This window comes from Bombina bombina, chromosome 4 (genome assembly GCF_027579735.1).
Source record: "Bombina bombina isolate aBomBom1 chromosome 4, aBomBom1.pri, whole genome shotgun sequence".
NCBI lineage: Eukaryota > Metazoa > Chordata > Amphibia > Anura > Bombinatoridae > Bombina > Bombina bombina.
Genome location: NC_069502.1, coordinates 654,645,834 through 654,659,524, shown reverse-complemented (window position 1 = coordinate 654,659,524; position 13,691 = coordinate 654,645,834). Strand labels below are relative to the sequence as shown.

At 32.7% G+C, this 13,691-nt stretch overlaps 1 protein-coding gene across 1 annotated transcript in view; it reads left to right on the top strand.

Annotated features, from left to right (window-relative positions):
- Positions 1-268: 268 nt before the first annotated feature.
- Positions 269-13,691, top strand: part of HEY2 (hes related family bHLH transcription factor with YRPW motif 2) — a 53,302-nt gene continuing 39,879 nt past the window's right edge. Inside the window, exons 1-3 of the mRNA XM_053709132.1 lie at positions 269-757; positions 7,476-7,554; positions 8,872-8,955. Of these exons, the coding sequence (XP_053565107.1) occupies positions 675-757; positions 7,476-7,554; positions 8,872-8,955 (246 nt within the window). The 5' untranslated portion in view covers positions 269-674. The remainder of the gene's footprint in view (positions 758-7,475; positions 7,555-8,871; positions 8,956-13,691) is intronic.

Sequence of the window (13,691 nt, the reverse complement as noted above, 5' to 3'; positions counted from 1 at the left end):
CAAACGTACACCCTGAGCAGCGATTTTGGGCAGTCCCCTATGAAATGTCTGACACATTTTTATAAACGGTATCAGCATGCAGCGTAATGAGCGAGGCACACAGCCGTGACAGTAGTGTGGGAGTGCCCGGAGTACACAGGCTGAGGGGTCTCGCTGCTCAGTATAAGGAAACGGTGGGTGTGTCCGGCAGGGGGCGTGTGCCGCCCGGGAGCTACAGGCTGCTGTGCGGCGTGGGAAAGAGTTGCAGACCTGGGGATGGATGCTGCTGTCTTGTCTGAATGAAGACTCATTGCTGGCTGCTACTGATCCTCTCTGCATCCTCTGAGTACTCCACCCGCTGGGCATTGCGCTACCCCGTGTTATCCCTTCTCATGGACATTGCTACGTATTATTTTACCTTCACCACTTGTACCCTGGAAACTGCTTGAATATATATCGGACATTACACCCTCCGGACTCTACCTCACAAACTTTTATTGGACCCTATCTGTACATCCTCTGGACAGTGCCTTCTGCCCCCCTAATACTGCTCTGACACCATTAGGGCACTGCTTCCAGATTCTTGCTTTATCTATGGCCAAATACTAATTTAACCGCGATTTTTAAAATATATTTTAATTTATTTCTAACTTTTTTTTTGCTGAAGGAATATTTTTTTAATTGAACTTGTAAAAATGAAGCGACCCTGTGATGACACCAGTTCTGACAGTGACATGGATGAAACCATTGATGTGGGAAGTGAGAATAATTATTCAGGGTAAGTTTTGTCAATTCTAGGAGGGGGCTACACAGTTAATTGCTGCTGAACACTGGAAAAGTTCATTGGAAATTAATAACATTATCATTACTGAAGACTAGGACTTCACTGTAAAACAGCTAAATCACAAAACTTGCTTTTATACATTTTTATTTTTCTGCTTTTATTAAAACGTTCTTAGCCACAAATAACTTTGTAAAACTTAGGTTTTTTTTTTTTTTTTTTAAATCAGTTTTTACTAATATTTTCTAAAATGTATTGGATAAGGCTGTATTTTAACACCATTTATAATAATTTAACTTCAGTTAAAGGTTATTTTCTAATAAAGTAGAATTTATTATTTATTTCACCTCATAAGTTACAAAATTCTGAAGAGAGGTTGTCACATAGGTGTGAGATTTTCAGTTAAAAATGAAACATGGACTATATATATATATATATATATATATATATATATATATATAGTTCTATTTATTGTTTTATCACATCTCTCATGGGATAAATTATTACAATGTTAATATAAGTTATCAGTAAGTCAGGTCATCTCCTTTTGAGTGCAGCAAATCAAGGGCTGAAAATAAGTCCTGATGATTAACTAAGGAAGTTTGGGATTCTAGTTACCTGACCTCACTGTTTTCATCTTCAGAGAGAACTTATTGGATGGGATAAAATGTGAAATAAATTAACTCATCAGTATTTTAAATATTATATGTTGATCATAATTTAAAATTGATTGTGTTATATTTTACTGTTCAACAAAGAGAAGAAAAAAATAAAAATAATGTGTAAGTAAAAAAATAGAAGTTTGGATAAAATTATCAATTTTAGTGGCAGAACAAACACTTTCTTTTTTTTCACAACATTTCTAAAGCTTTGTACTTCTAATACAAGCAACTCACAATAGCTCAACTACATTCATTTTAATATGGCACAATTTTTAATTATTTAATTTAAATTAACCAAACTTTTTTTTTATAATTTTTCTACCTTAATTTTCTCCAGCATTTGTATTTATCAGAGGGAGAAAAACATTTTCATAAACTGTCTTTTTTGAGACCAGAATTCTGGGGTTTCTAGACACAGGATCATTTAAATTGAAACACAGGATATTTTTGTTTGTATATTAGTGATACCAAAGTATCCATTAGTCACTCGATGGAAGAGACAACTGCTAGAGAACTATTGGCTGACATGGATAAGGCTGTATAAGTCTGAAAAATTAGGTTTATACTGTACAGAAATAACCATTTGTTTAAAACATAATGTTTGTTTTTGTTACTTCTGAAATATTGTCTTTGCATTCACAAGGACAGTCTGATTTTCCTAAAGAATATAACAGAAAATATAAGATGGTAACATATGTGTTTTATTCCAACTGTAAAAATCCCTATATACCTTAAAGGGACATTCTACTTCAAAATGCTTCATTTCATTGCATTCCCTTCTTCACTAATTGCCCTGCTAATGGGCTAAGCACATGATGGGGTCTATTCATAGCAACACAAGGAAGCACTGACTATGAATAGTTAAGGAAACGGGCAAAATAATTGACTTGGAGAAAAATCCCCATGTCTGCAGTTCTGTAAATGCAAGTCTGTTGCAAGTCACCCTTTTTAACCAACCTTTATAAATAGCTAACTTGCTATTTATTAGAAGTATGGGAAGCTGGATATCCTTAAATAACAACTTTTCAAATCCATCTGACCTTAATGAAACCCAATTTTTATTTTCACGATTCAGATAGAACATGCAATTTTAAACAACTTTCTAATTTACTTCTATTATCAATTTTTCTTCCTTCTCTTGGTATCGTTTGTTGAAAAGTAGGGACATAAGCTTAGGAGTGTGCACGTGTCTGAAACACTATATGGAAGCAGTTTTGCAAGAATGTTATCCATTTGCAAGAACACTAGATGGCAGCACTATCTTTTGCCATGCAGTGCTTCAGACATCTGGGTATCTCTTCAATAAAGAATACCATGGGAACGAAGCAAATTTGATAATACAAGTAATTTGGAAAGTTTTTGTTTAAATTGTATGTTCTGTCTGAATCACAAAAGAAAAATGTTGGTTTTATATCCCTTTAAAGCTGTATTTAGGGATTGCAAGTAATGTTCTGGTCTCCTACTGACTTGCTATAGGTAGGACGTAAAAAAAAGTAATTACAGTCAGCAAGTCTCAGGTTTAAAAGAGTTAGACACAAGTATCTGTCACCATTTTATACCCAAGATTTGCTATAATTAGATTTGTTTAAGTTTATCATTTAGCAGATCAGCAGGTGTCCCTAGTTTAAACAGTTACAATAAACATGTTTTAATTACTACCATTTAACAGTAGAGGGTCTACCTTACATTAACCCTTTAGTTGCTAGTGGTAGTGCAGGGTTTTTTATTTGTTTAATTCTGATCTTCCACTTGTCAGTCTGTAAAGTCAGTCTGAGTGGTCCCCCTTAAAAGGACACAAAACCCAACATTTTTGTTTCATCATTCAGATAGAGCATGCAATTCTAAACAACTTTCTTATTTACCTCCATTATCAAATTTTCATTGTTCTCTTGATATCCTGTGTTGAAAAGCAGAGACAAGCTCAGGAGCCAGCCCATTTCTGGAGCACTATATTGCAGCGGTTTTGCAAGAATGTTATTCATTTGCAGGAGCACTATATGGCAGCATAATTTCCTGTCATGTAAGTGCTCCAGATGCCTACCTAGGTATCTCTTCAACACAGAATATCATGAGAACGAAGCAAATTTGATAATAGAAGTAAATTGGAAACCTTTTAAAAATGGATTTCCTCTGTCTGAATCACAAAAGAACATTTTTGGGTTTCATATCCCTTTAAGAAGTCTGTCAAACATGGCTATTTCAAAACTCATTAAAGTTGGCTCACTTTTTTAAAACAATCCATCTTTAAAGAATAACATAGGTGTTTGACCAACTTCAGTTTACGGTTTCCATTATAAAGTTCGCTGCACAGTCAGCCTTTACAACATAGAACTAATGTCAAACTTTTGGATTACTATGCTGCACAAGTTTAGGATTTTGTCAATGATTGGACCATACGTACATATGTCATTCCTAAATGGCTCACTGAGTTAATAGTGAGAAAAGAGATTTGTTTGAAAAATATGTACACTATCGTTTTACTTTTATAGACAATTTTCTAGAAAATATATTTACAAACTTTTCATTTGCAAACCATTCTACCTACATTTACCATATACAGGTACAAATCACCAAATATGAAATTCCAAAATCCAAACTTATTCAGAAATCCAAGCTTTTTAATTAATATTTTTTTTAAAATGAACACAAATTACTTCCCCCTCACCTGTAAGTCGCAATCTCTTCTGCCTATGTTTTTGGTTGGATTTTTGTGTTCTAAAATACAAATTATAGTCTCTATTTATTTAAAACAAGGACTATTACCTTCCTAATTGCAGTACAATGTTTACTATATATGGATAACTATTAACAAAGATATAAAACTACCTTTACATTGCATGTATAAGCTGTGTTATGACATGTAAAAATTTCCACAATTACATAATATAGTGTAGTTTACACTGGGTTCCATCCCTTCTCCAAACTGTCCCATTTTACAGATGTGAATATACAATATTCTGAAATCCAACCTGTTTTGAAATCCAAACCTTTTCCAGTCCCAAGAAGCTTGGATAAAGGGTTTTCTAGCTGTATATTGTTCCATTGCCCTGAATTTCATCACGGCCTGAAAAGATTTTATAACTTTGATCTGTATTTCCATCAAGCATGTCATCTTAACCTTGGACTGTTTGAAACAATTGTTTGGTGCTATAGAGATCTAGAAAATGCCCTGAACATAAAATTGAACACGACAGTGATATATAATGGTTGACAACTTTTACCTGGCAATCAAATAGCATTTTGCTACTAATTTGTCAGTGGATAAAGGTTTACACTGTCGCTTAACCTTTCATGCTTACTGATTTTCAAATAGAAATTACTGTAGCTTATGACCTATAGCTTATTGGCTGTGTATTGAAGATTTGTTTTTGTAGGAATTGCTCTAATATTGGGTCGATCAAATTCCTTTAGAAATAGGATCCAACCCATAATGAGTTGTGAGGAACTGAGCCCTCAAAAGGTCAATATAATATTTAGGCTGAAACAACTTATACTGAGAAAAAAGTATAATTTTTCTTTCCCTTTAAAGCACATTTCATCTGTCAGTTCCCACCAATTAACTCCAGTATATGATGGTAGAAACCTACCTGCTGATGTAGGTTATATCGTCTTTGTGATTTTTGTTTGTCAGAATGTGATAACATGCCTTGCAGTGATACTCAGACTGCCATCTTGTACTGTGAGATGTATAAATTATTCCATCACTTTCTGTGTGAATTCTGACATCCAGTGTTGCCACTATATTTAAATAATTTAAACAATCAAGGACATTGTCAGATTGTATTGCTTTTGCTTTTCAGTACATGTTAGTAGAACATATTTAATGGTTGCCTTGTCCGGGTAAAACTTTAAATAATTATTTTATGCTTATTGATTTGCAGTTGTGATATAATTTAGCATTGCAGACCAGTCTAGCAGTGGTTCGCTTAAGCAAATTACATTGCCCAGTCTGACATTAGGTAATGGAGTATTTATGTATTACCAGACAAAACAATAATATCTATGTAGAGCACAGCAAAACTTGACGGCCCTTTACACATATATAATGATTGTAATAATAGCTCTAGAGGTGGAGAAACCCTCAAGTCATGAGTCTTAAAGACTTCTAAGTTTGTATCCTGATTACTAAACATTTAGAAAAGTAGATTGCTTTTCTATGGATGTTGTTCCTCAATGGTTTCCAGAACTGTATGTAGCTTGATCCTATGATTTCGATTCACAAATCCTCCACTTGACTTAATTTACATAAAATACTCTTTGGTAAAATATGCACAATTCTTCTATCAAGCAGTTTCAAATGTGGATGAGTATTAAAACAGTAAAAGAATGCATTTTTTATTTGTTTTAAAAAAACAAAAACAAAGGAGTGAGAGTACATACATTTATTTGTCTTGATTGAACAAGGCTGACGCGTTTTGCACTTTCTTTATCATGTCTATTTAGAGATAATTATGCCTGTTTAAGCAATGTACTACAATTAAAACTTTTTTTTTTTGCAATGATCAATAAAGATTGTTTCTTTTGCTAAGGCATATTTCTATTGCACATTTGTATTGTATCCCATGATGCACCATTACCTCACAGTGCCTACATAAATGACGGTTTGAGCTTAAGATACCTGGAAAATAAAATTGATTTCATTTTCTGAGATTGTGCCTGTACGGGGCCTCTCTAATGTACCACTAGATTACTATTAATCTATTACTGGCTGAGTACTATAAGTGAAAGTCAGATGTCATTGCAAGTTTATAGATGGTTTACAATAAGATACATCAAAGGTAAATAAATTCCCCATGGATAGTTCTCTTTTTAAGGATCCTCATCTGGGAACAATCACTGCAGATCAGCATACAAAAAATGTGTATTTTCTGGCTGATGGAAAATGAAATTGAAAGACTTGCTTCATTTGTTAAGGGTTTGCTTTTGGGGTAAAAAAAACTGCTGTGTAATGTGTTGTGTGGAACACTGAAGCAATATTCTGAAAGAAATAGTATAATATTTTCATTGTTTTTGTCCCAAATACAAAATGTATGGCATTTTAAATATTACACATTTGGCTTATGGAAATAATAATTTAGTAAGAAACGTATTATCTGTGCATGGATGCCAGAGAGGTACACACTTTGTCACACTGAACTTTCTGCAAAAAAGGACTTTGCTAGATTATTTGTTAGAAAAAGGTCATTCAAAACCTTTGTGGCACTGAAAACATAAATTCAAAAATGTGAGGTTCTTGTAGAATATCTGAGAAGCAATTTCATTGAGCGGTAGTATATTAAGCTGTGAAGTTATCACCAGCAAATATATAACAAATTAAAAAAAAAATATTTAGTATGTCATCGCAAAATGTATTACAACCATTCAAGCATATTTTACAACACTATTTAAAGCATATTGCATATAGTTTTTCATCAAAGCAAAATTGTCTGACTTACCATAACCCCCTCCCACTGATACCCAGAGCAATATGTAAATAGAAACCATTATGTAATGGTTTTTAACCAGGGTGCTATGACACCCTAGTGTATCTTAACAGTTATCAAGGGGCATGTAAATGCGTTTTGCTTTCGCATGTATCATTATCAAATGTTTTTGAAAATGGAATTAAATATTTTTTATAGTTCAATGTAAACTTTTATGAGCAATGACTGTGCTATAAATTTATCTGGTAAAAATTGAAACTGTTATCGAAACAGCTAATAAATGTGGTGTGTGTATTTTGAGGTGTGCCTTGTTGGCCAAAACAATAATTTTTGCTGTGGTAGATCCATTCATTATTAGGGAACTGTCAAGGGCAAACTTTTGCACAGTATTCTGATTTCTATTTGAGAGTCAGTTAGCGTTTTAGAAAGTTCTTGGTTACTTTCAAAAACTAACATACCTGAAAAGTTCTTTTTTTTTTTTTTAAATAAATGCTTCGGCTAATATCTATAATGATCAGCTAAGTATTGTAAAACTATTTCTTTAAAACAGAAAAGAGTGTGAGGAAAGCACAGAGCTGTTTTGCTGCTAATTTGTTAGTAGAACTGACAATTTTTATCCAATTTTCACAGGCATAGCAGCGGCTCGCTAATTCGATCGAATTCCCCAACAACAACCTCGCAGATTATGGCCAGGAAGAAGCGAAGAGGGGTATGTTTGCGTTTATGATTTATCTTCCAAAACATAGCATATGGACTGGCACACCATAATGCTAAAAATTATTCCTTATATCCCTTATTATTTTACCTGTACAAAATGACTAGATTTTGGCCGATCTTTAAATTAAAATTTTAAAAATTTAATTTTATACATTTTTGATACATAAAATATTAGAAAAAATAATTTACTAATCAAGAAGAGTCCCTGTGCATATATTTTATATATATATATATATATATATATATATATATATATATATATATATATATATATATATATATATACAGTATATATGTATATATATATATATATATATATATATATATGTATATATTTATTTATTTATATTTATTACCAGCAATATTTTACTTTGTTACGTTTGGTATATGCTGAAGCGTATTTTTAGGTATAATTATTTATATGAACATACACCCACATTTGATTTTAAAGGTTTGTATGAGTTCCAAAGCATTGCTTATTTAATCTACAAAGACAGCTATGAACATTAACTAACATTATAAGTGAAAATAAAACTTTAATGACTCTTAATACATGAATAAAAATGGTTTAAGAGCAACAGCGGTATTTAGGCAAAATTTGCCTATAGAAGTAGATCCTTTGTGTAAGCGATAGTGTTTTCATTTTTTTTTTATTCAACACTGCACAATAAAGAATTGTTATGAATTAATGCAATAAAAATTAAAATGTGTTTCAAAATATTAATAAACTCAAATATGTGAAGATCAAATATAATTACATTTGCAGATGTTTTATCCCATCAAATTAAATAATGGTTAGATTCTTTCAGAACCATTACTGTACATTATGCCATGTGACTTTCTATAAACCTTTTATTTTTGTTTCTTTAAAAATATCTTTAACTCCTAAATGGAATTTGAAGACACAAATTTGAGGACATGTTTCCCAAACAGTAGAGAACTCAGAACCTGTTAGGGTAATATGACAGAACTAATTTGCAAAAAAAATATGAAATCATTTTGTACTAATGTAAGAAAATGCAAAACCACAGAAAGGTTATTATATAAATAATGTATATGTCATGATGCATACTTCATGATTATTTTACTTTTTATTCTTCAAAGCCCAAACCAATGTTTAAAAAAAATGGCTATAACCATAAGACATATTTAACCACAAAGATCAAACGGCACAGAGCTCAGCATATATTCAGTACCCTTCTGCTCCAACTTAATTGTAATTCTTGGAAATGCAAGGCTTCATCTGTAGAGGTGTAATGAGTTAACGATGGCCTGTGGGAATTTGTCACTGATTGTTTCTTCCTAACAGATCATAGAAAAACGCCGGCGTGATCGTATCAATAACAGCTTGTCTGAGTTAAGGCGACTTGTGCCGACTGCTTTTGAAAAACAAGTAAGCTGTTTTTACACACTTTTTCTCTCCTTTTTTTTTTACTGTAGTTCAGATTTTTAGTTGCTTCTTTTCTGTACTCATTAAAATAATATTGCATGTGGTCCTTTCTGGCAGGGAACACACTTTGCAAATAAAACCTTTGTTGTGGCCAAATTATTAAACATATATGATGATCATGAACGTGAAGGAGAAAAATATTTCCACTTGTGCTGCCTGTTTTCCCTTAGGGTATACAGTGCATGTTGCCCCAGAACTGAACTTATTTTGTGGAAGAGTGGAATATTTTGTATTATTTATATGTTTTATTCTCTCTCACATACAATATTGTTTAGAAATTGCATTAGACTGGTATTAAAAGGACTTGAAACCCCAAAATTTACTTTCACAATTCAAATAGACCATAACATTTAAAACAACTTTAAAATGTACTTCTGTTATCAAAATTGCATTGTTAACTTGGTATTCTTTGTTAAAAAACATATTTAGGCTCAGTAGCTGGGAGCTAGCTGGTGGTTGGTGGCTGCATATATATGTCTTTTGTCATTGGCTCCCTGCTGTCTTCAGCTAACGCTCAGCGATGCATTGCTTCTCCTTCAATAAAGAATAAAAAGACAATGAAGCAAATGGCATAATAGAAGTACATTTTAAAGGTGTAAACAATGGTATGTTCTATCTTAAAGGGACATGAAACCCAAATTTTTTCTTTCTTGATTTAGAAAGAGGATGCAATTTTAAACAACTTTCCAATTTACTTTTATTATCTAATTTGCTTCATTCGATTGGTATCATTTGTTGAAAAGCATATCTAAATAGACTCAGTAGCTGCTGATTGGTGGCTGCACTTAGATGCCTCGTGTGATTGGCTCACACATGTGCATTGCTGTTTCTTTAACAAAGGATACCTAAAGAATGAAGCAAATTAGATAATAGAAGTAAATCGGAATATTGTTTAAAATTGTATTATATCTAAATCATAAGAGAAAAATTTTGGGCTTCATGTCCCTTTAATTAAGAAAAAACATTTTTGGGTTTCATGTCCCTTTAAATTAGGACTTAAATACATTAAACCCTCTTAGATTTGTTACTTTATCAACTTGTTTATAAACATCTCTAACTAACCGCAGCAGTGGAGATAAGATAAGAAGAGAAGGGATTTAAACATAGAATAATTAAGTTACAAAATGGCAGCACCCATTGCTTTATAGAAACTGAAACTTGACACTTATTTCTTTAAACGTAAACTGATATTATTTTACAAAAAAATACATCTCCATTTATTTAAAAATTGTATATGAAAAAAACAAGAGATTTTCAGCATGCAAACATTGAAATATATGCTTAAAAACATTATTTATAATTAAAGTGTTTATGTGTATTATCTGCACATGGGAAACGTTATTGTATTGTGGTAATTCTGTAAAAATGTAGAAAAGCTGTTGGCTGCATGTTTGATCAACATCTGAGATATATACCAGATTTCTTATTATTAAAAAATGAAAAAAGCATGAAGAATTTACTTTCCCTGGTAAAATGCCCCCATGTACCAAACTTTTGAAGAGACGCAACTTTAAAAGATATTTTAATGCACTTGGGAAGTCTGTTTTATAGCGCATGATTATTGATGTGGTTACACAGGGTTTTCAGTTAGTACAGGCACAGCATAACCAACAGTATACACATGATATACACTTCTTTATTCTTTAGGTTACAAGACTATATAACATTCTGTGTTCACTTTCTTATTTACCCTTTCTACTGATTGGATGATATGTAGTAATAGTTTCACTTTTAATGGCTGTTTAAAATGTGTTGGATTTTTTTTTTCAATCTACATGTAGTTTTAGTAAACTACATTAAAGTGAATGTAATTTTTGATGATAAAGTGCCCGGTTTTTAAAAATTTGATTAAAAACAGGGGCACTTTATTTCATCAAAATTTACATTTCACTCGTGTTGTGAAAATACTTACCTTTTAATCTTGACAGCCACTACATTGCTTCTTCCGCTCCCGTTGCAAAGCCTCTTCCTGGGTCTAAAATGAGGGATCCTTCTTCCTCCAATCACGGCGTTGAATCAGACACTGATTCCCCGGGGGGGAAGCCGTGATTGGAGGATGACCGATCCATCATTTCTGACATAGGAAGAGGCTTGCGACGACCTGGGGAAGCTGGAGCGGCTGTCAAGATTATAAAGGTAAGTATTTTCACAACATGAGTGAAATGTAAATTTTGATGAATTAAAGTGCCCCTGTTTTTTTCTTTATCATCAAAATTTACATTCACTTTAAAGATTTTTATTTTAAATTATTTGGATGAATTGAAATATAGCATAGACCAGTGTGAATGTAATGTTAATGGTGGACAGTCATTAAAAAAGACTGCTTGGGGTCCATGATCACATTCTGTTTTGTTTTGAGGGCAATTATATGTGTCAATAGGAGCTGGTCATTTGCATGCATTATCAGATCAGGATCCATATTAGAATTCAGTGCCACAGGGCCCATGCCCCATTACTTGCACTCTTACATTATTGTTCTATAATGATTGATGGCACCAGGTGAGGGAAGTAACCTTTTCATAACTCTTATAAAATGATTAAAAAAAATACAGGGCTGGAAATTTCCACTATTTCTAGAAATTTTTAACATTGAGTGAAATAGTAACTTTTTTTCTCTCTTGGTCAGTAATATTTTTTTCAGCGTGGTTTTAAGCAGCATGAAAAACTCTGAGCAATGTAGACTCCTAAAGGAGTTCTCAGAAGGATCACATGATCAGTGACATCAGGCACTAAGTGGTATCCCTTGGGAATTTAAATCAAAATGTAATCCACTGTAAAATGTTTAATAAGGGGAAAATCTACATTTTGTTGTAATATGTTTGACAAAAATTGCTGAAACATCTTACTATAAGATTACTTTTCCTAAAGACAACACATTATACATAATGATCATCTTACAGTGGTAAAAAAAAAACATCTCCATGAAAGTGATTGATAAATTTGACTGAGAATAAAATATGTGTAGCTGCTGCCCCATCAGGCAGAGAATGGTATTGCAAACCAAGATGAGGAGACATGACACTTGTGTGCATTAGGAATTTACATCTTTGCTGCTTTATTGCAAATTAACTGCTTCAGAATGAAGGACAAAATGATGGTGTTGCCCTCAGAATTAAGTCCTGGTTTTGGAGGACAACACTTGGTTCTCCTCTAATGCAAATGTAATTTCCTTGTTTTTTTTTCATGGAGGAATCAATCATGTGACCTAGTCCCAATTTAAAAAAGATGTAATGTATTAGTTGTCTTTTTAATAACTGTCATTAAAGTGAGAGACAGGGATGGAGATAATACACTTCCCTAAAGTAAGTAAAGGGATACAGCACCCTTAGATTTTTTAAAATATCAAAGTACAACAATCTAAACAATTAAACAAATATTCAAAGTCTTAAAAGTCACATCACAATAAATCTATCTAGTAATAGCAATATGATTCAAAACACCACATAGCCCAAATGTGCACAGCAAAAAGCCTAAGTATCACAGAGAAGTAGGACAGGCAACACCCATCTGCATCAGCCCCCACCTAAACACAGATAGGTAATGCCTGAGCAGGGATCTATGCTCTCCTAATCCAGCCATATAACATATGTATCAACAACAAGCAATACAGCATTATATATTACACATGCATTGTTTGGGTATTATATAGTGCTGTATTGTTCGTTGTTGATACAGAAGAGCTAATACATTTTTATATAGGGGCCATCTTTTACCTGCTCAGACATTACCCATCTGTGCTTTTCATGGGGTCTGATGCAAACCGGTGTTGCTCATCTTACTTTGCCCTGTAAAACTTAGGCTTCTTGCTGTACACATTTGGGCTGTGTGATGTTTTGTATTATATTGTTGTTATTACTAGATAGATTCTTTGTGATGTGATTTTTTTAAACTTTGATCTATTGTACTTTGATAGTTAAATTAAAATAGTGCTATATTCCCTTACGTTCTAGGGAGTTGTATTATTATCTCCATCCCTGTCTCTCACTTTAATGTCAGTTATTACATTTTCTTTATGGGTCTTTACCATTGCTAATTTCTGTAGTTAGATTTTTTTTGCACACACACACACACACACACACATATATATATATAGTAACAGTATATATATATCTTTAACTATATATAGTTGTCATTTTAATAATCTATTACTGTACCCTTACTGAACTGCCTAACTGCAGGAAAACTGCAAAAACCTGTAGCTTAAATGCTTTTACCTGTAGTCCATCTGCAATTTTTTAGGACATTAAAATTATGAATCAAAGGACAATGCTATTAAAGGGACATGGAACCAAAAATTCACGATTCAGACAGAGGATACAATTTAAAAATAGTTTCCAATTTACTTAAATGATCAAATTTGCTTGGTTTTCATATTATTTTTTTGTTGAAGAGATATCTAGATAGGTAGCGTGCACTTGTCTGGAGCACTACATGACAGGAAATAGTGCTGTCATCTAGTGTTCTTGCTAACGTATAACATTGTTGCAAAACTGCTGCTGCCATGTAATGCTAAAGACACCCCTGAGCTTACCTTTATGCATTTCAACAAAGGATAACAAAAAAACAAAGAAATTCATAATGGAAGTACATTGTACAGTTGTTTAAAACTGAATCACAAAAGAGACATTTTTAGGTTTTACGTCACTTTAAATACAGTAGAATTGCATAACAAGCAAGTG